At 32.6% G+C, this 24,516-nt stretch overlaps 3 protein-coding genes across 3 annotated transcripts; 2 read left to right on the top strand and 1 right to left on the bottom strand.

The window, feature by feature from the left end:
* Positions 1–10,369: 10,369 nt before the first annotated feature.
* On the top strand, positions 10,370–12,990 carry LOC129295892 (small heat shock protein, chloroplastic-like). The gene is made up of 3 exons (XM_054934486.1): positions 10,370–10,858; positions 12,058–12,478; positions 12,613–12,990. The coding sequence occupies exons 1-3, from the start codon at positions 10,594–10,596 to the stop codon at positions 12,674–12,676; spliced, it is 750 nt and encodes a 249-aa protein (XP_054790461.1). The 5' UTR covers positions 10,370–10,593; the 3' UTR covers positions 12,677–12,990.
* Positions 12,991–13,674: 684 nt separating this feature from the next.
* LOC129295893 (uncharacterized) lies at positions 13,675–14,691 on the bottom strand. The gene has a single exon (XM_054934488.1). It carries the CDS (start codon positions 14,457–14,459, stop codon positions 13,983–13,985), a length of 477 nt encoding a protein of 158 aa, XP_054790463.1. The 5' UTR covers positions 14,460–14,691; the 3' UTR covers positions 13,675–13,982.
* Positions 14,692–20,008: 5,317 nt separating this feature from the next.
* On the top strand, positions 20,009–22,170 carry LOC129295889 (uncharacterized). The gene is made up of 6 exons (XM_054934483.1): positions 20,009–20,694; positions 20,782–20,908; positions 21,030–21,153; positions 21,268–21,307; positions 21,455–21,671; positions 21,758–22,170. The coding sequence occupies exons 1-6, from the start codon at positions 20,488–20,490 to the stop codon at positions 21,841–21,843; spliced, it is 801 nt and encodes a 266-aa protein (XP_054790458.1). The 5' UTR covers positions 20,009–20,487; the 3' UTR covers positions 21,844–22,170.
* The last annotated feature ends 2,346 nt before the right edge of the window (positions 22,171–24,516 follow it).

A 24,516-nucleotide genomic window follows, 5' to 3' on the forward strand; every position in this document is an offset into this window, starting at 1 on the left:
TTGCAAAGCACAAAAAATACTTTTATATACCTTTTAAAATCTTTTTTCCCCCAATTGCCTCTAGCCTTCTGCAAAACACCCAATATTTTTTATAACTGGAATAATAGATGAAGATATTTTAAAAATATTTTAAAAGGTATATAAAAATATTTTTTATAAAAAAAAATTTGGGTGCTTTACAGATTATAAGTCTAATGATGTACCTTTGTCTTTCCAACCATTAGATAGAACATAAGGTGAAGATCACCCCACTTCCCAATCACCGTACAAAATTTACTACACCAAACCCATTCTCTTAAAAAGACCACATGATACCATGTAACATTACAATATTTTTTTTATCTTTAGACAACAATTTTGATTGCAACAATTCTAAAAGTGTTGCCTAATATGGATATAAGTAATATTTTTTGTGCATTGCTATTGACCCTACTTTAAGTAACAAATATTTGGCAATGTTTAAAAATTATTTCTTGAAATAGAATAGGTAATAATTTTTAAGTGTTGTAATAACATTTTTAAAAGCATAAAAAACTATTGCCTATAGTGGAACTTTTATTGCAATATTTTGAAATTATTCTCTATTCTAATAGGCAACAAAAACAGAAATGTTGCCTATAAATCTTCTTTTTGGTAACATTTAAAAACTATTGCCAATTATTTTTCTAGTAATAATTTATTTTCAGTTTTTGATAACTTATCTAGATCCTTTTTTTGTTTTATTTATTTTATTTTATTAGTTTCTGATTTATTAATTAGAAAAATTTAAAATTTAGTATAACAATTATCTATATATATAAATAATATTTTGCATTATAATAACTAAAAGTAATTTTGGAAAAGTAGTTAAAGTTATCTCATCACTTCAAGTGGATTAGGTTTTAAATCTTAAGTGAAAAAGAAAATATTAAATTTTGACTATTTAATATTTTTGCAATAATTTTTAAATGTTGCCTATACCTATATAATAGAATGTAGGCAAAAACCATTGCTTATTTCAGCACCTCAAAACCATTGTTTAATGTCTGACTAATGGTTTTATGATTTGTGGCCTAAAATATGAAAAATCATTACATTAGACTATTAAGTAATGGGGGCAAACTGGAAACCCAAAAACCATTGACCATACCTAAATGCAATGGTTTTGTAGCTTATTGTAATAGTTCTTAACTGTTGCCATAGTTAAAAAATGTTGTAGTGTGACATGAGAAAATGTTGAAACTTTGCGAGATCATGATGCATGTGATGAATGTAAAGTGATGCAACTGAAAAATCAATATTCAAATTCAATATACTTATAAACAAATAAAACTGAATTGTTTAGACTAAGGGAAACAAATGGTCTTTTAGAGAACGCGTTGCCAATCTAACTACTTCCAACCAAGTAGGGCCATTAAAACGAAAGTCGTAACTGGCCAGGGGTTGCTAATTATGTTGAATAACCTGTACATCTAATTTGGCCAGGGGTTCATCAAGTCAACGTATAGTTTGGTGTGGAATTGGTCTACTTTTGACAAATATTAATCAAATATACAAATTCAAAGCCCAACAAAAGGCATGGAGGAATGAGTCAGCAGGGTTATTGAAGTCGTGATCTTGATGGATCGAGATATATATATGTGTGTGTGTGTGTGTGTATTGGGAGTCCATAAATAGCATTCATTGTCGAAGGCCAGCAGTGTGGATATAACATCCTTCAAGTAAAAGCAATGAAGAGGAGGAACATGTCGTCGTCACTTCCTGCTATTCTGGCCATAATGTTCTTGACACTCGTCGTCTTCTGCAACCACCTGGTTTCCGCAAATCTCAAACTTGGTACGTAGTCAAATATGACAAATATATGTAGTTAAATAACAGTGAAGAACTGATAGTGTGATGATTGATGAATGAATATGAATGATTATGGTGCAGGACGAAAGCTTCCACAAGTTCCAGATCCAGTAACGTACCCTGCTTACCCAGGTGGAGGAGGATACAGTAATCCAACACCGCCATAGCCATGCTTCGCTCCTTCATTAAGCCTCGCAGATTACTCTTTCATTTATCCCTAATTAAACATTATACTCTTGTATTCCAATAATAATGGCATCCCTGTGATCCGTTTGCGCTTGTACTCATGAACGTTATATATATATATCATTATATTTTGACAGGTCACTGAAATTCAAATTAATAAAGTGCGTGGTAGCTACGTCATTTCCTTTCTTCCTTCACTTCAATTCCTTAAATAAAGGATTAAAATATAAATTTGTCCTTAAAGCTTTTTTTAAATGTACAAATTGGTACCCTAAAATATTTAAAGGCACAATTTTGCTTTGATGCTTTTAAATGCAATACAAATTAACCTTGACCTAATGGTTTGACTATGTTGACCATTAACTTTTGATTTTAACTATTAAATACTTAGTTGACATGCCACATGAAAGTCTATGTGCGGAAGTGGAGCTCATTTTTTTTTTTTAATTCTCTTTTCACCCTCCTTCCTTCCTCCATTAAATGAAGCCAATCTATGCCTGACGCAGTTAAACATATTAATCTATTGTTTGAAACAATCAAACAAATCAACAACAATAAAATAAACCTAGAAAAAAATGAGATTTGATTTTGCTACAAACCAAGAACAATCAAATAAACCAAAAAAAAAAAAAAGAGATTTGACTTCGCCGGAAACCAAGAATCATAAAGATTTGCGGTTAGCCAGAGCCGTTGCTTCTCAGCGACAAACTCGAGAAGCCTGAAATTTCAAAGCAAAAAGTTGCTTCATGGTGAAGAACACCAATATGAAATTGAAATCGAATCTAAAATTGATTTTCACCAATAGCTTGACTAAACTTCTCGAGTTTTTCATCAAATTTTTTTGTCCATTTTATTAATCACTAAAAAAATTAAAATACACACAGTAATAACTGAACAAATAAAAAAACAGTTAAAAAACCTACAAATACAACTTAATACACAAAAACTCACCAAGAAAAAAAAAACAAACAATAACCAGTTCAAACACAAAAACCAAAAAAAAAAAACCAAAATCAAGTGTTCAAGGGCTCGATCCTATTTTCCTGCTTCTTTTTCTTTTTCTGAAATGTTTTTTAAAAAAAGCACAGGTTCAAAAATTTTCCCAAAAAAAAAAAAACTAGATCGAGCGGGAAAATCATCTAGAAAAAGCCCATCCATATTATACGAAAAATCATGCCAAAAACAAATAACCCAGATCGAATGGAAAATCATCTAGAAAAAACCCATATTCAATGGGAAAGAACAAGAACCTGGAGCACGAACTTGGAGCTCGTAAAGACAAGCTAGAACCCGGAAGCGAGAATCACACGTGAGGATGATTTCCCAAGATCATCTTTCGTGCAATCCAGAAGCTTCTTGCAATCTTCATAACCTCGATGGCAAGCTTGGTTTTATATCTTTTGGCCTTTTACTTTGTCATCATTCCACTTATGAACACCATCGAGAACTGAGTCAAATCTGATCCCTCTCCTTGTTCGTCGAAACCTATCCCAAGATAGCAATCTGATCCCTCTCCTTGTTCGTCGAAACCTATCCCAAGATAGCAATCTGATTCCTCTCCCTCTCCATCAAAACCGATACTAAGAAATCCAAATCAAACCATCAAAACCCTTCCCCTTCCTCTGTCCCTCTCCCACACCCTCTCTGAAACCCTCGAAATCACAGGCAACCACGACCAAGCAGACGACTTTGCTTCCTAATGTTGGGCTTGTTAATCTTGAGGATGGTGATCGGACAACAAGGTTTGCTGAGAAGAAGTCGAAGAGTAGGGGTGAAAGATAAAGAATTTCCAGCTAAGAAAATGATTTAACCCAAAAAAACGAGGTGGAAGTACCACAAATACATAATTAGCCTATCAAGGGAGTGTGACACTCAAGTCTTAATGGAATTATTTTATTTTAATAAATTTTTATAAATATCTTATATTTTTTAATGGGTGAAGTTTTATCTGTCTTTATTTACTGTTTTTCTAGAGATTTAGTAGCATATGTACAACGAAGTGATCACCGCTTCATAAAAATAAAATAAAAATGATATAGACAGGGACTTAGGGAGTATGACACTTAAGTTTTAATGAGACTATTTTACTTTAATAAAATCTCAACAAATTTCAAAGTATAAAGGAAATCACATGAATGCGATATTTAATGATCTTTTGACAAAACTTTAAATTTATAAATTGACAATTTATTTTTTAAATTTTGCAACTTCCTCTATTTTCATTCACAACTTAATTTCCTAATTTAATTTAAGAACACAAATTATTTTTATAAAAAACACAAAGTTTTAACATTATAATATTATTTGTTCAGTCCAGGAATTTGCATATTGCTCTCTTGAATTTGCAACTTTATCTAGTACATATAATTTGCAACTCTATATTTCAATTTTATTTATGAATATAATCTCAATGTTTATTTTTTCTCATGAGCAAATATTCCGTCAATTCCAAAAATTTGCAATTCCATTTGCCTTATAGTTTACAACTTGAGTTTCAAATATTTTTTAGAAATTCATAAAGAAAATTAATATTGAGATTTTGTGTTCATAAATAGAAGTGGGATATATAGCTGCAAATCAAGATGACAAAGTTGAAAATACCAATAGCTAACAAAATAACATTATAAAGTTCAATGTTGAAATTTCTAGTTTGTAAATAAAATTTGGATTGAACTCAACTTGCAAACTAAGGTGAGTAGGATTATAAACTATGGAGAGTAAGTTGAAAATTCTTGGAATTGAATAAGTAATTGATCATGAGAAAAATGAATTTTTAGATTGTGTTCATAAATAAAATTGGAATGTAGAATTATAAATTATAGTAGATGAAGTTGTAAATCTAAGAGAGTAAGTTGTAAGAAATTGAATAAATAATATCATAAAATTCAATGTTAAAATTTTGTATTTTTTTATTAACATAATTGTTTCTCAAATTAAATTGGGAAACTGAGTTGTGAATCAAAATAGAGGGATTTGCAAATTTTAAAAAATAGATTATAAATTTGTAAATTTAAAATTTTGTCAAAAAATCAATTAAGGACCCTATAGACTTTCTTTACATTTTGAAATTGACAAGCATAAAATAGTCCCTTTGGACTTAAGTGTCTTTCTCCGTGATGTTATAGGGTTCATTAATATGTAACCATTAATGTTTAGAATTTCATATATGCAAGGTTTGTTATCTTCACTGGTAAATCACAACCAAATTCTAAGTCAGCGATTCAGCATTGGATAGTCCTAATTCTACGGATTAACTAAGCATAAAAAATTTCAAAAAGAAAGAATGTATTGATGTTTCAATTTCATCATGATGAATTGATGACAGCGCGATGAACGTGAAATTGGGAGTTTAAGGCCCTATTTGTTTTTTTTTTTGTTTTATTTTTAAAAATTATTTGGTAATAAAGTTTTTAAAATTATTTTAAAAAAATAAAATAAAAATTTGTTTGGTTATATTAATTTAAATATAAAATGATGGTGATGATTATAGGAGGTTAATAATGGTGATCTATGATAAAAATTGATCAACATAATTATAATTTTCAATAATTAAATATAGTGTATTTCAAAAATAAGAAAAATAAAATGAAAACAACTTTAAAGTTTTTTTTATTTTTTGTTTTTAAAAATAAAAAAATATAAAATTTTTTGCAAAAAAAAATAGAAAACGCTTACCCAAACAAGTTTTTACATTTTTCTGTTTAATCAAATAAAAAATAGTTTTTAAAAATAAAAAAAACAGGTTCTAAATATCAGTTAATCTAATTACTTAAAACATCGAACGTACAAGTGTGCGATTTAATACCCCCCAGGCTGCTACTTCAATAATCAATGCTTTCTTAGTAATTGTTCTTCACAAAACAATAAAAATGAGGCCATAGACTTTGAATCTCAAAGATAACCATAGGATTTCAAGCTTCTTTACTTTAATTTATTTGGATGTGAAGATGCAAAGAGATTAAAATAAAAGAATTTTTTATTAATAGAAATATAAAGTACAGAGTTGTGTTGATTACAGCTTAAAAACTAAAAATAAATCTAAGCTTAAATTGAGAATATAAGATAAATAACTTTGAAAGGAAAATAGGTTTTGGCGTATTTTTCTTTGGTGATGATAGTGATGATGATGGTGTCCTTGATGGTTTGTTTGAACTCCTTTCAAAAGCACTCGTTTGAGACTGTTATGCCTGAAAAATTTGGAGGCAGTGTGTAAAATATCTTTGATTACTTAGCACAACCTCGCGAGATTTGTGGCACATTAGATAATGCTCTCATGCTCACTCAACAGTCTCCTCTATCCAATTACTCTGAGTCTTAAGGGCCACATTGAGTATGTGCATGGTATAACTCTTTCTGATAATGAATCAAGCTTTTATTGTTATTTGGACTTGTCATTTCAATTTTCCTCCCTTTCTGTGATTTTAGACTCAGAGTAATCAATGGCAAAAGACAGATAATGATTATTCATTATTGAATTAAAATTTAAAAATATATACTCTTATATATATATATATATTGAGAAAATCCTTACAAACATTTTAATTATTCTAAAGTCTCACTAAAGTACAATGATAATTTAAGTCAAATTCAAAAAAAAAATAAAAAATTTAGGACAAGGTTTAGTAAAATAAAGTTTTTTTTTATGTTCGAAGTTGAAATAGGCTAAAAAAGAATTCCCTTAAAAAAATCTTAAATATCATTCTCCTATTTCAATATTTCAATATTTGAAAAATTAGACCAAATCACCCAATTCGACTAATTGGACCAATGACCTTATTGTGCTTAAGGAATTTGAACAATTTTTATTGGGATAATCTAATATAAGGCCTTAAAAAAATAATTGCTCTTAAGGTTCAATAGATTCTAAAAATGTTTTGTAAGCCTAAAAGTCTCATTTGTAATTGATTTTGAAGGCCAAAAGACTAAATTAGCCTTGATCAGGAAAACAAAACACATCATGTGAGAATCTGCTTCATGAGCCCACAAAAATTTTCTCCATCATTTAATCTCCTCTTGATCTTGCCAGATCTCAGTCTGGAAAGTTTCTTCATGTACTTTTACCGTTGCCATGGGTTATGATTCCCGGACAGATGATTACAAGGTTTTAAGGATGTGGACGACGACGGAATATGGTGATTGACGCGATATAAATGGTGTGGAGGAGTATTCTTGGAGCACTACTTCTTGGACACGACTATTCGTTCACAGCTTCTTCTTGGACTCATATAATCACAGCCTATTATAACAAAAATAGGGGTTACTATTTTGGGAACAACTTGGCGATGGATGATAGAGTAAAGCCATAATTTAGTAAGGCTTCATGGATTGCGTTAATTAGAAGCCAATTCAAGCTTTGTTGGGCGAAAAATGCAGTTTGCCTTCTTTGCTTTCTAGACTCTGGTTCGCAGCATTTTGAGCAAAGAGAGGCAATGAGATCAAGTACAGGCCGTAACAATACGAGTCAATTTTTTTTTTTTTACCAGCAACAATACGAGTCTAATTAGTCACAGTAAAATGTCCATGTATTCACAAGAGCCTGCAAAAGTTTATGCTTGAATAGGAAAAAAAAAACAAGTTAATCAAAGAAAATTAACAACATAAAGTACATAAATAACAAAAAAAAAGTCCAATTATTTACAACAAAAAATCCATACAAGTAATACATTTTTGAAAATAATATGTATAAATTTTGTATAAATGTATAAATTAGTTTATGCAAAATTTATATAAAATGTAATTGGCTATGATCACATGTTCTGACTAAAGAAAAATGGCATTGCTATGAAAAATTGGATTGCATGTTGTGCAAATGGTGATGTTGTCATGTTAAAATTGAATATTTAGTTGTAAACTCTGAAAATTTACTATGATTTGGTATTTGATACGATCTAGTTTGTTTGTTGAACTTTAAATTGATAATGAATGTTTTGAAGTGAATTATTTATTGAACTCCAAGTTGATAGTAGATGTTTTGAGGTGGATTATTTATGATAAAGTCATGATGATTTTTTATTCATATTGGATGTTTACATATAAATTGAAAAATTCATGACCTATCTATTATCATGCCAATGCCCTATCAGAAACATTAGATTATGTATTGTGAAAATATGAACGTTGGCTTATTTATATTAAATGTTTAGTTGTAGAAAATAAAACATTGGGTTTTTATATGTAGACGTTTTCTTAAATTAACTTGTTTGTTGCAAATTCATACAAGAAATAGATTATTTTGATAATCGTTTCCCTAGTTTGAACCTTGCCAACACGAACTTGTCAATTTCAAACCTTTGCTTGTGAATATATAGACTTTTTCTTGTTAATATAAATCTAGACTTGTCAATATGTGAACTTATAACTGGCATAATCTAAGTAATTATAACAGAACATCTGTAAATAAAATGATAAAATCTGTATATTGATAATATCAGATCTATACTTTATACATTACTATGTAGTTTATTAGCTCAAGAATAATTTACAATTTACGTGAGTGAAATTTATAACAAAATATTCATAAATAAAATTAAAATATTCATATATTAACAATACAATGTTGTTAATAACATGGATTAGTAGGACTAGAATATACAAATTATTGTGGTGAAATTTATAATAGAACATTTGTAAATGACATGACAAAGTTTATATATTAATAACACAGTCTATCTATATGAAATTTTTGAACATATGAATAAATTAAATGCAAAATTTGTACAACATAATAAATTTCATAAATAACAACATGTTTTTGTTGAGTTAACAAGAACATGCACATCAAATCTAACTAATTTCATGTTGTTACTGGATTTTCTATTAAAAAAAGTACCAACATAAAATTTAAAATCACATTCTACTGTTCGAGAGGAAACCTTCCATACCCTTGAAAAAAAGTTTTCAATTTTTTTCATTTCACTAACTGCAGAAAGCCATTCAGATAGAATTCCATGGTCACATAGTCACATCTGCAAGCATCTTCAACCGCTTGACTACATCTCCAACCTTGTCAAAAGGGTGTTGTATGAGGTGGCTTCAACTACAGCATCCAATTTCATTACATCATGTAAATAATTCCAAGTAAGCTGAGTCTTTTGCTTCCCGTGTAGCTTGGTTATGTGATTGTGTGCAGGTGGCAAAGCATGGTAGTGGTGGAAAATAGCAGGGGATGAAGCTGATTACAATTTCACTCATTTTCAGGTGCCAAATTTTTTGTTACAATAACAAAACCAATTCATGAATCAAGTTTAAGTTATAATATAGAATAGATAACCAAGTTTAATGCTCAATGTTGATAAATTCCACGAGGATCAAGCCTTCGTGTCACAAGGTCTCATAATCATAGACTAGAAAAAATGGAAGAGTCAGAGAGAAAGTGAGCAGGAGGTAACTTACCAATGAAGGTACGGTGGATGATATAGCCGCAACAAATGTTACTGATGACCTTTTTACAAGACAACTCCGAGGATATTCATAATGGATTTGGACGGATATGTGACAGCGCAAGCAGCAGCAACTTGATAGGCAACACATGCACGACTTTAGCTAAGACATCAACCCATAAAAGGATGCAGCACGAAATGGAGACTTGATGGCTAGAGTCGCAACAACTTGAACAACGCCTTCCAGAATGGCTGGAGAGATGGGAACTAAACATCTGGAATGGCTGGAGGCTCGAAATGAAGAGTGAAGTTGAACTGGAGTCGACCTCTCTCTATAGCATACCCCACTGACTCTCTGATAGCACGTTCTTCTCCTCCTCCTTTCACGCTCGGCGATTTCTATTTTTTAGAACAAGGGTACTTTAGTCATTTGATGTTCACAATTAAATTATAGTTCAATCCTTTGGACTTGTAGGGAAAAAAAAATCAGATTTAATTGAGCCTTGTATGTAATTTAGTTGCTTCAGAGTGCCTCGATTGAGATTCTTAACTTTTATTTTCACGAAGATTGGCACCCTAGGTCATGATTTTTTTTCGTGAAATTACATCTCAGCGCCAACGTGGGTCACGAGCTTTAGCTTTCTCAAAACCAATACCAATACTACGAATATGGCATGCCAACTTCCAAATCATACAGAGGCCACGCGGCCTTATTCATGATGTGGACTTGTACTGTATGTGGCTTCGCTTCACTGTTTGAGCTTGTCCATAATATGCTTCCCTTTCACTGATTTTTTATTATATTTCTCTGCTATTTATCTGTATCTTTTAAAAAGTTTGATCTCCGCAATTTAACTTAAATATGCCTTAAAACATTGCCCTATGTTTAATAGTTTGTAAATTTAATAATATTCGGTTTTTACGGTCCGACCGTTGAGGGAAAATCCTATCAAAATTGAAATAAACCCTTCGTATCTATCGGAAGTTACTCAACCCCCAGATATTCGAGAGAGACTATTCCGGAAACAAGCTGTAAAGTCCAGTCTAGAACTTTCGCACTTTCTCTAAAATCCTTCGGATCCTTCTCCACTCTTCGCCTTCTTCTCGCTTCTTCTTTCTATAAATTCGAATTCTCATCTTTCTTTCTCTCATCAGACTGAGAACCCTAGCAATTCAATCTTCATTGAATCGCTTCTCAATGGCTGCTCAATCAGTGTCTTTGTCATCTTGTTCACCTCTTGTATCCCACAGGGCAGGGCCGTCTTTCATTAAGCCCCTTTTGGCAAACTTCCCTTCGACAGCGAAGAAGCCTTTGCCTCGCTTGGGAATGGTGAGGGTTCAGGCCTCTCATGATAACAAAGACACTTCTGTGGACGTTCACTTTAACAAGGACAATCAAGGTCAACAACAAACCTCTGTGGAGAGGAGGCCTCGCAGAATGGCCATGGATATTTCTCCCTTTGGTACGTCTCTTTCTCCTTCCTTAATTGTTCATGTCTTGTTTTGTTTCGAAGTTTATTCTCATGTATGCCGTAGCGCTGGTGCATCCTTCCACAGAAACTTCGCCTCATTTGTTGTAGAATGGTTTGGATATTTAAGTACCTATGATCCTTGTCCACCGTGATTATAAACTATAAATTGTTCAATCGCTCGAAGTAATACATTGATAAGATTATTCTCTGATAAGGGTGCCATTCTTCCACTGTGTGGAACTTCAAATGAATTGCTGACACTGACTGCTACTGTTACCCTGCCCCTTTGCTCTACTATTTTTTGTTGCAATTTTATTTAGTTTAAAAAATATTGCAGCCATGGATATTTCTCCCTTTGGTACGTCTCTTTCTCCTTCCTTAATTGTTCATGTCTTGTTTTGTTTCGAAGTTTATTCTCATGTATGCCGTAGCGCTGGTGCATCCTTCCACAGAAACTTCGCCTCATTTGTTGTAGAATGGTTTGGATATTTAAGTACCTATGATCCTTGTCCACCGTGATTATAAACTATAAATTGTTCAATCGCTCGAAGTAATACATTGATAAGATTATTCTCTGATAAGGGTGCCATTCTTCCACTGTGTGGAACTTCAAATGAATTGCTGACACTGACTGCTACTGTTACCCTGCCCCCTTTGCTCTACTATTTTTTGTTGCAATTTTATTTAGTTTAAAAAATATTGCTTCGCTCAAGCCATGAGTTTCCTTAGAAACCAAGTTTGGAATCAATAAAGAAAAGAAGAATGGAAAGAATATATAATACGAGTTAAAAAGTTGTTGATTTTTTGCTATGCTATTGTCTGTTAAATTCCTATGGACGCGTTTACCTTTAACTTGAGAATCAAGTAGCGCCCACTTTAGTCTGATTTTTCATTATCTATTCTTGGGGTACTCTTAAGTGGATAAAATGATCAATCGGAGATGCGTGAGTTCTCTGGGTGAAATAATAGAAAAACTTAACTATGTCAATTTGAATCCTCCCAAACATAAAACCTAATTCAGAAAACGAACTAAAATTTTTTAACTTTTCCGGAGAACCTAACTAAAGCCATTAGTTCTCACTGTTTTAACTGAAAACTGAAGCTTTTTGTTTTTCCGATCCTTGCTTTCTAAATTAAGTCGAATTGTTGTGCAGAGCATCTTATTGGTTTTGGTTCTTGACCCACGACAGGTTTATTGGATCCATGGTCACCCATGAGAAGCATGCGCCAGATGATGGACACTATGGACAGAATATTCGAAGACGCCATGACAATCCCAGGAAGAAGCAGGGGAGGTGAAGTACGATCCCCATGGGACATCAAAGAGGAAGAAAACGAGATCAAGATGAGGTTCGACATGCCTGGTCTTTCCAAGGAGGATGTTAAGGTTTCAGTGGAGGACGATGTTCTTGTCATCAAAGGTGGTCATAAAAAGGAAGAAGGAGGAGATGATTCCTGGTCCTCCCGGAGTTATAGCTCCTACGATACTCGCCTCCAGCTTCCTGATAACTGCGAGAAGGACAAGGTTAAGGCAGAGTTGAAGGATGGTGTGCTTTACATTACCGTCCCTAAGACCAAAGTTGAACGCAAGGTCATCGACGTGCAAATTGAGTGAGATCTAAATCTGTAGTATTTTGCAGTGTTTTTGAGTGTGTGTGTGTGTCCCCCCCCCCCCCCTTCAATTTCCAATATGCATGTCATGTAATATAATGATATAACATTGTCTCTTTCTTAAAAACTCCTAGTCAACTACGCTGGAAGAGGTCAAGCTTAGCTTATGCAAGAAGTGTTATAGAGCAACAATCATAACATTAAAAATCGAAGGATGCCGTATCGAATGAATGACAGGCATAAATTCATAATCATCAACGATCGAAGGATGCCGTATCAAGTGGGACGACATTTTCCTGAGCTCAACATTGTCTTTGCTCTTTAGAACATCAAAATGATGATAAATTTTCATGAGATGTGAATAACTATCCTATTTTTCAACTGTTTTTTCTCTTTTTGCCAAGGAGCAATTACCATTCATCTCTTGAATCTTGATGGCTGAAAACTTCGACACGGATAAATTGCATGTGAAAGTAGCTAGTACAAATCTATGAAAGCCGACCTTATCTGAACTCCTTATTTATAGTTTATGGAAATTTTTTGTCTGTTTTTTTCCTTCCTTCCTTTTTCCATTTAAATTACATCAACGGCCATGGAAGCTTAGAGGGTACAACCCAAAATTACAGATAAAAAGGAAGAGGAAATTAACAAAAAGGTTAAAAGAGGAAAAGAAAGTATATTATATGGGGTTCATTTAAGGCCTCGAAGTTACTCGTTTCTTTCATATGTGGAGTGCATTTTAGGCTGCAGTTATTTGGCAGACCAAAAGTACTGTCATACACTTGGGATAGTACATCCTCAAGGATATCTACTTTGACACAAGGATTTCAAGCTGCTTCCATGTTATAGCAAGTTCGAACGTCAATTCCCTGTCTCTAGGAAGAAACATTTGGAGGGGGGCTAGACTAAGAGCCAGGCAAGTAATACGATCTTCCAGCTCTCAATTCATAGTCGGTTCTCTGTTATTGTATTGTTCAGAGTTTGTGGCCGAGTTTTTAATTTTAAACATCCATTTAACGAAGAAGTAAGTCTGCATGTAATGGAAATAGCGGAGTTTAATATAACTGGGTTCCGAATTTGCCATTTTCTTTTTCTTCTGAGCATTTTATTCAGCCAGTTAGAAGATATAAAACGCAACTCAGAACGAAACGAGAAGGATAAAACAGAGCAGCAGGTATAGCGTATTAATTGGGACATGAAATGAAAATTCTCCCTTCCCATCATCTGTTATCGTTAAAAACAACAACGCACAACTACATATGAAAACCGCCAGTACAAAACGAGTGGCAAAATGAAAATCGACCTTAGCTTCCTATTTATCATAGAGTTTATGCTAAGGCTTACGTTTTCCTTATCCTTCTTTCTTTTCCTCCTTTTAACTACAACGACGACCATGTCAGCTCGGGAGAACAGACCAAAATCACAGAAACAGAGAAAGGAAGAAAGAAAAGAAAACGTTAAGCAGCAAGAAGAGAAAACACAAGAAAAGACATATTTATACATGTTACTCGTTCACTTCAGGAATGGAGTCCAGTTTGGGCTTCCAATTGCTTGGCAGGTTAAAAGTCTTATCATGCACCTGGGACAGTACATCCTGTAAGGAGATCTGCTTGGACACTAGCATTTCTAGTTGTTTCTTTGTTATAACAACTTTGACCCTCTTACCCCCACTAGTCGGCTCTCTGTTTCCGGTGGAAGAAACACTCGGAGGAGGACGAGACGGAGAGCTAAGCAAGTAATACAATCGACCAGCTCTCAATTCATAGTCTCGACAAAGATGCTCTGACTCCGACGCTTCCTTAGATGCCCCAAGATGAAACTCCGGAAAGTTGTTCAACACTTCCTTGACGAGAACTGGTGAGCTAAACTCCAGTATCTTCCCATCCAACTTCGCTACCCTTACTACTTTACTCTGCTTCGCCAACGCACCCACTATGGCTAGTCCTGAGTTGAATTCACAACGACCACAACAATTACCCATTTTTGAGTAATTAGATAGACAGGGTTAAGGGCAGAAAATGGACTGGCATAAGATGTGTTTATTGAGTGTGAGAGAAACAGAGAAAGCAGGGGAAACAGAGGAAGGCTGAGTTTTGAAGGGAGAGCGAGAGAGGTATGTAAGGAAACGAGAGCGTTGAATAATTTAAGAGGGGTTTGTTTTCGTGTGGAGTGCAGTAGAAAGCAGTCATTTCATTGTGTAGAAAGAGGAAGGGAATGAAACACACACACATATAAAGAAACAAATTTGTGGGGTTGGGGTATGAAAAAAGAACTGAAAGATTTGTCAACACGCATGCTACAGGGTTGGCTAGTGGAAGCAGCGCAACTGCAATAGCTTATAAATCTAAACGTATAGTTGTATCGTCATAGGCATCTTTTGAACTTCGTTGTGGGACATGTGTCTTTGTTTCGAAGGGTAGGCTCTGAGGCGTATCTTTTGGGCCACACAACCTTGTTCCATTTTCTGGGACGTAGGGAATATCAGCTTCCTCTTGGTAAATGTTAGAGAGATATTTTTGTACCTTGCTTCCTTTCATGTATGAAATATCTTGTGGATTTTATTTTAAGGTTTGTCTGATGCATATGATATGGTTCTGGCGAATTGTGGTATCTAATCTGAGGTGCGACTTCCATTTATGATTTTTCATATACTTTTGTCAGTTTAGAACATATTAGTTAGGCATTGTCAAGTGTCAACTGCTATTTGGTTGGTTCCACACAAAGTTTATGCTTGCATGTCATCAAGTTAATAGTGGAATAGATGGATCATAAATTTAAAGGAAAATAATTATAACAAGACTCTTCCAAATTTCCAATCTGCAAATATAAACGAGTGTAATTCCTAGCACTGCAATATTTGGAGTGTCATTAGGAAAAATCAAGATCAAAATATTGTAACAAGTCAGATATTTCAATCCTTTTCTTCTCCTGAGATTCAACCTATCGTAAAGTGTACGTATGATAGATTTATATGGACAGAAAAAAATAAAATAAATAAACAAAGACGTTTCACTATCGTTCACTGGTAAATGGTCATATAGTAATAGTTAATAAACCAAGAAGCAAGTCTATTTGCTTCCAAATGCTTTAAGGTAAGACTTGGGGTCCAAGCTAAGAATGCAATTATCACACTTGGAAAAAAGATCAGACAAGGATCTTCAAAATCCACAAAGGCTCCTTTTGGTTATATGTTTAATCATCTTGTTGACCTATAGGTCGTCTTTTTCTATATATATATATATATATATATATTAAATTTCACATCAAAACGGACCTAACCCTCAACTAGTTTTAAAGTACTGATTTATACTTGTGGCCCGGATTAAATTTCAATACTCTATGGGGTTTAGAATGCTTGTCTGCTTTTCCACAATGAACTAGGTGCAAGAACAGTTTTTTAAATCTTCCATAGTCATCTAGTGAGTGTCCCAATTAACTTACGTCCTTTTTTTAGTTCTAAGTAAAAATGATTTAATGAGTCATAAATAAAGCTATCAACTTTGGATTTAAGAGTCATCTGGGAAAAAACTTTGCAAAGGAGTTAAATGTTATACTATCTGAGAATGAAAAGGCATAGAGACTGGAGAGAATCATTTAAAAAGTAAAAAAAGAAAAAAAAAGAAAAAGAAAAGGATAACGTGTTTGAAATTGATGATAAGAGAAAAGGAAAAAACATATTTACTCAGTTACAGTTATAAGGACAATGTGTAGTGAAAGGGGGCCAGACATGTCCATTAAAATAAGTAACAGTTGTGCCTGTCTGAGTCAAAACACAACAGCCTCTTTTGTTTTGATGTGAGGAAAAAAGAACAATAGAAATGGAGAATTTGGATTTGGTACAGAAGTTTTAAATTTACTGCACCAAACTTAGATGCTTCTCCAACTTAGCATCGACTATTGTACGGATATTAAATTGTTATTAAAAAAGTCTGAAGGGCTAAAGGCCTTTGTGAGGAACAATTCAACAAGGTAGCTTCTGTTATATTTCCTTGCTGTCGTTTGCAGAGACAGGGTCATTAGATTAGAGTGACATTTGATTACAATGCTAATGGCCCAAATGAAAAAATCTCTTTACAGTGGCTTGCCATTTGCTAACTGACGGGCTGGGGTAGGCTTATCACTATCAATTGGGATGTTTTGGAAAAACATTTCCCAAAAACAAATCTCGGTTGTATCAGAGCCTAACTACAACAAACATCGAATGATATAAAACGACAAAGAAAAAAAAAAAGGAATATGCAGATTAAAAGCTCTTTGGTCTTGTTACGGAAGTTAGACAAGCCATCTGCTTTTTCTTCCCAAAATCACATATATTTCTCAAAGAGTAAATTACAATATAAGAGAATTTTTATCCAACCAACCGGTATAATTTCTAGTAAAAGGAGTTATATCTATTTAAATATCCGGTTTTAGGTTCAGGTTCGTGTGCATACAAAACATATCTTTGAAAGGGTCACTTTTGATAAAACTTGACAATGTTCGAATTTAATGCAGTCAAATAGCCATATAAAATCACAAAAATTCTCCTTTTTACATAAGCCTTGTCTAGATTTCTCCTGAAACAAAAAGAAATCATTCAAATATTTTTAAAGAGAAAATTATTACTTCTTTCATTACATGAGGAGAGTTACCACACAACTGCCTTCGCCACCTAACATGTGCTTCTTTTAGTTTCATCAAAGTAACACAACTAACCTCTATATTTTTGTTTCATATTCGTAAAATTCATACGATTTTAAAATAGAGATAGATCTAAATAAAAATAAAACGTTCCTGAAAATTTTTGTGGGTTAAAATGGATTTTTTCTTGTATTTTCTTTCCAAGAACTCTAGGCACTCTATAATAATAAGTGATTTTTTTAATTATTTTTTAGATAAAGCAAAAATTCTCCTCAATTCTCAATCCATTAACTCTACCATTTTTTTTGTTAATATGGCATGTCATTTGGTGCTAGTTTATTCCTAATCTCTTTTTTTAAAAGTGTTGGACACTTTAAAATTTTGTTAAAATAAAATTTAATAAATATTATTAAAATATTTAATATTTATTAAAAATCATCTTTTAAAAAATTAAAATTGATTAAGTCTCTTAAATTTTTTAAGTCATTTTTGTAGTTTTTTTAATCAACTAACAGTTGAAATAATGAATATTTAAAATTGAAGTGTCACTTATTTTCAGTTGATATTTTCATGTAGTACAATATGCTTTCAATGTTGAAGGAGAAAAATGAGTTGCAAATTCAACAAAACAATATTAATTTTATTCATTTATTTGGACATTAATTCCCTCATTTTTAATATAAAGTTGAAAAATATTAAAATCTTAAATTTAGGTGGTGCAATATTTTGGAGAAAGCCTGTTAATTGATTAAAAAAATTACAAAGAATGACCTAAGATGTTTAAAGGACTTAATCATTATTAATTTTCTTATAAGATCATTTTTTATAATTTATTTACAAATATTATTTTTATTATTATTAGAGTTAAAGTACATTTTATCACCTGCACTTTTTTCAAGAAATACTAGGTACTCTATATTAATAAATGATGCATTTTTTTCTTAAATTATTTCTAGAAGGGCAAAAATCCTCTCATTAGTGGATTGTTAATGAAGGGGAATTTTTCTCCTTCAGAAAGCTCTTTAAAAAAAATACTTTATTTATTAATACATAATGTTCAATACTTGTCGAAACAAAGTATAAGATAAAAAAGCACTTTAATTGGTTTTTTTTTTTTTTTCGTGGTGGAATGAAGTTCTTTGAATTGAACAATTTCCAGACCCAAAAGAAGGTATAAAGCAGCTTTGATTTGTGGATAATGGATTGATGCTTGTTGGCCCAAACGAAAAGGATCAAGGCACGAGGCTCTATTTATAGTATGGGCCCATCATATTCATATCCAACACAACCGAATCATCCACTTCCATTTAGATTGTAATTTGGGTCTAACAACGCAAACCCTGCTTTCATAACATTCAAGTGAAAAAAATAATAAGTTAAATTTTCCAAAGATATTATTGTCAGCGTGGCGACATGATGCACGACACAAGTTGTTCATATCGATGATTGTGCTTCACCGTCTAAACAAAGAAAAAGATCTAAATCCCACACCTTGGCTTTTTTGGAATGCTCCAGTCACCATCTTTTCATTTATTTCGTATTTTCTTAATATTTGTTGATGCTGTGTTGAATGTGTTTCTCACATATAAATATAATGATGTTTAGGCAGAAAAGAAAACATTAGTCCCCACGATTGAATCAAACTGTAGTAAACTTTATCATAGGAATTGAGACATGCAGTACTCATTTGTCTCTTTTCATCTCTAAAAAGTAGTTCCCAACACCGTCCCTATACGCATTATTGCTTCTGCCACATTCCCCATACTTCAATATATTAGATTTCCTTCGATTATACTTCCAAGTTTATCATTTTGGATTTCTAAAATAAGGGAAAACAAGATAGCACTTCAAATTTTACTAATAAACCACCATTTATAGCATAGAAATATTAGACCTGTATCAATAACACGGACAAAAGTCGCAAAACAATTGATGATTATCGAATCACGCATTGAATTTAAGACCCTATTTATCAGATATTGATTCTAGTAAATAAGGCTATAACTATTTAAATATAAAGTTTTGAGTTTGAGTTTATTTAAATTCAGAAAATATTTTTGAAAAATTTATTTCTGATTAAATTTAACAATGTAAAAAAAAAATCTAAGACCCTTCCTCAGGACTCCTAAGTTCCAACCACAAAATTTAAGAAGAAAAATTTATTATGTGAATAGATGTCTCAACAAAGCTTTAGTTTATTTCATAGAGACCCATTCCATCCATCTTCGTGTATTTTTTGACCATACACAGAATCTTACCTATTTTGTTCCTTCTTCTTCCCTCCCCTCTCTCTTTCGACATTGTTTTCCCTTGACAAATTGTCCAACTATTTTATGTTTCTTTTTTCTTTTTTAAATCCATGTTAAGATCATTGTACGATGATGTTTTTGCCCCCTCTCCGTCGGCATCTATTTATTCAAAGAAAATCGAACTGAATATCTGAGAACCTCTAAAAAGAGACAAAGACACGGACACATAACTAACTAGTGTGAGTAAGCAACAACTAGATTGCCCCCACGTTCTCGTGTTTTATAACATGGAAGATTCAGATTTAAGATTACGATGAACATGTCGGTCGCAAAAGCCGGAAACGGGGTGGTCAATGGATTTAAGATTTTTTTTTTTTGGGGGTCCAAAGAAACGTCCCGAATTGTGTCTAAATCAATGTTGGACACGCTAAAGCATACCAAATTTCCATATAATAATGGAATGGAAAACGAAGTGAAAATATTTGATGAATTAAAAAATTAATAATTGATGCAACAGAGGAAGGAAGGCAGAAAGTTGAATACAGCGAGGCACCTACATTTGGACCCATTCATACTTTGGAAAGTTTTGATATGGGCTCTGATAAAAAAGGCAACGCGGATAATCAAGATTTTCCTTCATTTTTTAATTCATTTTTCAATTATTTTCATTTATGTTTTCCTTACTTGCTCTTGTCCTTTTGCCTTCTTGCAAAGTTGCTCTTCTGCATCGTGCTACGCGTAAATAATTGGGTTTTTAATGATATTTATTTTTTCTGTTAACCCTTTTCTTTCTCTTTCTCTGTTTCACTGCTTTTCGCCTCTTATATTTTTTTCCCCCTACCCTTTACTGTTGATTATCAGGTTTTCTAGTCAAGGGAATCTTTTTTGCAGAATCTGGGGAATTATCAAAACTGAAATCGAGTGGTTTTCTTTGGCAGAAAAGACCTAGATGCACAAGAGCAAGATTGCATGTTGATGGCAGATAGAGAAACCTTGTGGGGTTGATTTGGATTGGTCCCTTCCCTATTCATATGCCTTAGAGCCAACCAAAAGCTTCTGACTTTCCATTTGTTACTCTTGTTGCTCTGTGTTTTCTGGATCCTATCAGGTTGTTTCCAGGGTTCTGTGAATCGAAACCACATGTCACAGCAGAGGCAAACTAGGATGATGAGTTCAAGCAATGCAAAAGGAGCTGGCGACACCACGTACACCAAGATCTTCGTGGGAGGGTTGGCTTGGGAGACTAAGAGAGACTCTCTGAAACGCTATTTTGAGCAGTTTGGAGAGATCTCAGAGGCTGTTGTTATCACTGACAGAAACACCGGAGCATCAAAAGGCTATGGCTTTGTAAGCCTATTGGCTATTATAACTTTCTCTGCCTCTTTATGATCATCTTTCATTCAATTTTTCCGCGTGTTTCTGTTGCTCTTTCAGGTGACTTTTAAGGAGCCTGACTCTGCAATAAGAGCTTGTCAGAATCCCTACCCTTTGATTGATGGAAGGAGGGCTAATTGTAATCTTGCAGCTCTTGGTGCACGGAAATTCAACCCATCTACCACAGGTTCACTTCACTTGTTGCTTTCTCTTTCAATTATATATAGTTCTGTGATATTGACATGTTTTCTTCTACAGCAAAACATGTTTATTAATGGCTGATAAGCTTGCTTCTCCAATCTCAAAAGTTGCAGGAGCTGAGAAATTCAACAACAATTCATGGGCCATGGTGCCAATCCCATTTCAAGGCACCTCTTCATATTACAACCAGCACGTGCCTCATCACACTTTTCCCTTTCCACCACCCTACAGGTATACACAATTTATACATGCCATTCAAAGTTCAAGCTGTTATTTTTCCCGAAGTTGTCTGCTCCTTACTATATCTGTATACTTTGTATCAACTTTTTCTTCAACATTATTCAGGTATCCTGGTTATCCTCCCTCACAAGAAATCTATGCAATGGTTAGTTAGCTCCAAATACATAAATAGTTAAAAATTTATCTTATCCCCTGAATTGCCAAAGCTAATCTCAATCCACAGGCGTCCTTTCCATCCCCCATTCTTGAATCACTTGACAGCCTGCTGATCTGATTTCTTTTTTTTGTGCAGAACTACTACAACGTTTATGGAGGGCAACAGCTTCCATTTCGATGGCGTCCGGCAATGTACCAACCATATTATGGGCTAAGTAATTCAATGCGATTGCCAGCAGAAGCAATGGGGAAAAAGACACAGTACTCTGATATGCCACCCCAGGAAATGTTGGCAGTTGTTGGAGTGCCACCACCAGAACCTATCTCAGTTTCTCCTTCAATACCCACCTCTGGTTCTGTATCTGGTTAATGAAGTCCCCTTCTGTTTGTTGTCATGATTATGTTTTGCCTAATCTGCATGAATGAAATGATGATGCAGGATTAGTCACCGGCACAGCACCAGTTTCTGGTTCTGCAGCAGCCGCCAAAATAGGAGCCTCCCCTGAACACAAGTCTTCAGCTTAGACCAGTGAGAACAGGTTCCATCAAATCATATAGCTTGAGACGCGCTTTTTTCATCTTTTCTCTCCATTGCCTTGATATTTTCTTGTTTTAAGAATCTGGATTCGCAGGGATCATTCTTCAATTTTATATTTTCTCGTATAGGATTAGCTTACTGTTAGGTTACACCGTTACAGTTCGAAAAATATTGCATCTTTTACCTTTTTTTGGGTTCCTATATCTGTTTTGCATTTTATAGGTTACTTATTCTAGATCCAATTTTGAGTTTAGTAATTTTCTGTATCCAACAATTACGTCAGGACTGAAAATAATATATTTCTATTAACAGTTTGGGCCATTTTTGCTATGGGTTATCAGAGCTCAATTTTCTTGTGTTTGATTTTAAAGTTTTAGTTTTTTTTCCCCTATAGAATCGCAGTATTTATAAACTAATTATTGAAAATTATCTTAATTGTACATTCTTGTTCTGTTAAAATAAAAAAATTCTAATATGGGCAGTTGAAATTCACATTTGAACGATTCATAGGCCCAAAAACAAAATGAACAATACATACGACACGACTGTATGATACTTATTTCTTGAATCCTATTTTAAATTTCAGAGATTATGGTTGAAATAGTGAATACTAGAGAATTTCGTTTCTTTGATCAATTTTTTTTAAAAAAAAAAAACAGCATAAAATGGTGGCTTGTTTGGCAACCGGTTGTAGGAACAACTTTCTATTCTCCAAAAAAGAAAATCTATTTGGTAAAACCAAAAAAATATTATTCTAGAAAAAAAATAAAATCTTTTAGGTATTTTAGGATCATTATTCTAAAAAATAACAATAAGAGAGTGTGAAAACACATATTTTCATTGTTTTTTTTCCTTATAGCATGTTTTACAGAAAATTAGTTCTCAAAAAAGTTTCAAACAAGCCTCTATATTGCCCGAATTTGGTTATAAAAATTTTGATTAGCACCTTATAGTTTATATGTGTAAATAATATTGATTTTATCCCAGATCTGTATGTTTTTTTTTAAAGATTTGTGCATTACATATTTATATGTAATTTAAACATTGCTACGGAAGGTTTAAAGAATCTAGATAATGTTAGGCAGCATTTGAAATGGTGGGCTTGCATCTGGATTTAATTTTAGATTATATGTTTGGAAGATTAAAAAAATTCTCAAATGCAAAAAAGAGATAAACCAAGATTCAAATGAAAATAAAAAATAAAAAATAATGAGCTTATTTTTATTTTTGAATCGATAAGAGATAAATAGATATATTAATAGTAAAAATGCAAGGAGAATAAAATACTTAAAGTGATTAGAATTTAAATGATTAGGATATAAAAAAATTTTAAAATTTATAAAAATAATTTAAAATAAAATTTAAATTCATAAATTTTTGTGTTTTCTCTAAATGAGGAATTTGGTTCAAATCTAAATCCTTATTAATTCAAATACACCATTAATATATGTTGTAATTTTATCTAAAAGATTTATTATAACTCAGTTTTGATTTTTGAAATGATATTTTAAAATTTTTTAAATAAAGAAATACAAGTTTGCAAGGTAATTAGTTTAGATTTGATACAAGATTGAAGGAGAGAAAATTCAAGGGTGGCATTATCAAAGAATCATATATTGATTATAATAAACCGGAAAACTCGAATTAACATGGAAAATAAATGGAAGAAGACATGTTTAGTGGTTTTTACTTTTTATTGATGGAAGATGAAATGATAAGAAAAATGTTGACATGTAAAAGAGACTAAATTAGAAAGGGTACATGATACAAGATGACATTGAATAGCTGAACAACCAAATAAGTTTACATGAAAGGGATTGTTCAAGTAAGACCAACTTTCATTATGGTGCTAACTACTTGTCAACTCAATATCGAGTTCAACTAATCCACACCCTTTTTGGGCAATGAAGAACAAGAATCCCAATTCCCATTACTAAACAACACTGTTGTGCAATCATGTAAACACCAAAATTGGACCATTTTAAAAAAGCAAATACTCCATCCATTTTTAATTCATAAGACACTTGTTAATAGATTATGTATATTGATAAACTAATTAAATATATTTTACAATTTTATTTTTTAAAAACACAAATATAAATTTTAAAAAATAATCTCTATTTGAAAAATTCTTAGATAGATTAGGTATATTACATTATTTTTATCTGTCCAATCAGAATATCCAATTTAATGTAATAAAATCTATGTGATATGATTTCAATTAATTTTATTCTCATAACAAAATTTATATTTAATTTTTTATCTTTTTTCTGACTCTACTATCATTGATATCATAATTAATTTATATTTAATATTGTCTAAATGTTACATATTTTATTGAATAGACTATAAATAATATGACGCATTCAATCTACTTAAGAATTTATCTTGTCCAAGAATATAATCTTATTTGTAAACATTAGAGAGAGAGAGAGAGAGAGAGAGTAATAAAAGAAGAGAAATATTGAAAGAAGTATAATTAATTAAACTTTATTTTTCTTAAATTGTTTAGATTTTAAGACACGGAATCACTTTAAAAAATGTCATATGAACTAAACGAAAGAAGTGCAACAAAAATAACGCCACAGACAAATAAATTAACCATTATCCCAAAATAATCTTCTTTTTAGTAGTAGTTTGAAACTGCAATCCACTTGACA

This window comes from Prosopis cineraria, unplaced genomic scaffold, assembly GCF_029017545.1.
Source record: "Prosopis cineraria cultivar Desert tree isolate PC_DT_omini unplaced genomic scaffold, ASM2901754v1 PC210, whole genome shotgun sequence".
Classification (NCBI taxonomy): domain Eukaryota; kingdom Viridiplantae; phylum Streptophyta; class Magnoliopsida; order Fabales; family Fabaceae; genus Prosopis; species Prosopis cineraria.

Excerpts from the sequence above, each read along its gene's own strand:
- LOC129295889 (XM_054934483.1), top strand. The coding sequence starts at position 20,488 with ATGTCACAGCAGAGGCAAACTAGGATGATGAGTTCAAGCAATGCAAAA. Across the intron at positions 20,695-20,781 it reads CATCAAAAGGCTATGGCTTT|GTGACTTTTAAGGAGCCTGA; the intron begins GTAAGCCTATTG and ends TTGCTCTTTCAG. Across the intron at positions 21,154-21,267 it reads CCCTTTCCACCACCCTACAG|GTATCCTGGTTATCCTCCCT; the intron begins GTATACACAATT and ends AACATTATTCAG.
- LOC129295893 (XM_054934488.1), bottom strand. The coding sequence starts at position 14,459 with ATGGGTAATTGTTGTGGTCGTTGTGAATTCAACTCAGGACTAGCCATA.
- LOC129295892 (XM_054934486.1), top strand. The coding sequence starts at position 10,594 with ATGGCTGCTCAATCAGTGTCTTTGTCATCTTGTTCACCTCTTGTATCC. Across the intron at positions 10,859-12,057 it reads CATGGATATTTCTCCCTTTG|GTTTATTGGATCCATGGTCA; the intron begins GTACGTCTCTTT and ends GACCCACGACAG. Across the intron at positions 12,479-12,612 it reads GTCATCGACGTGCAAATTGA|TCAACTACGCTGGAAGAGGT; the intron begins GTGAGATCTAAA and ends AAAAACTCCTAG.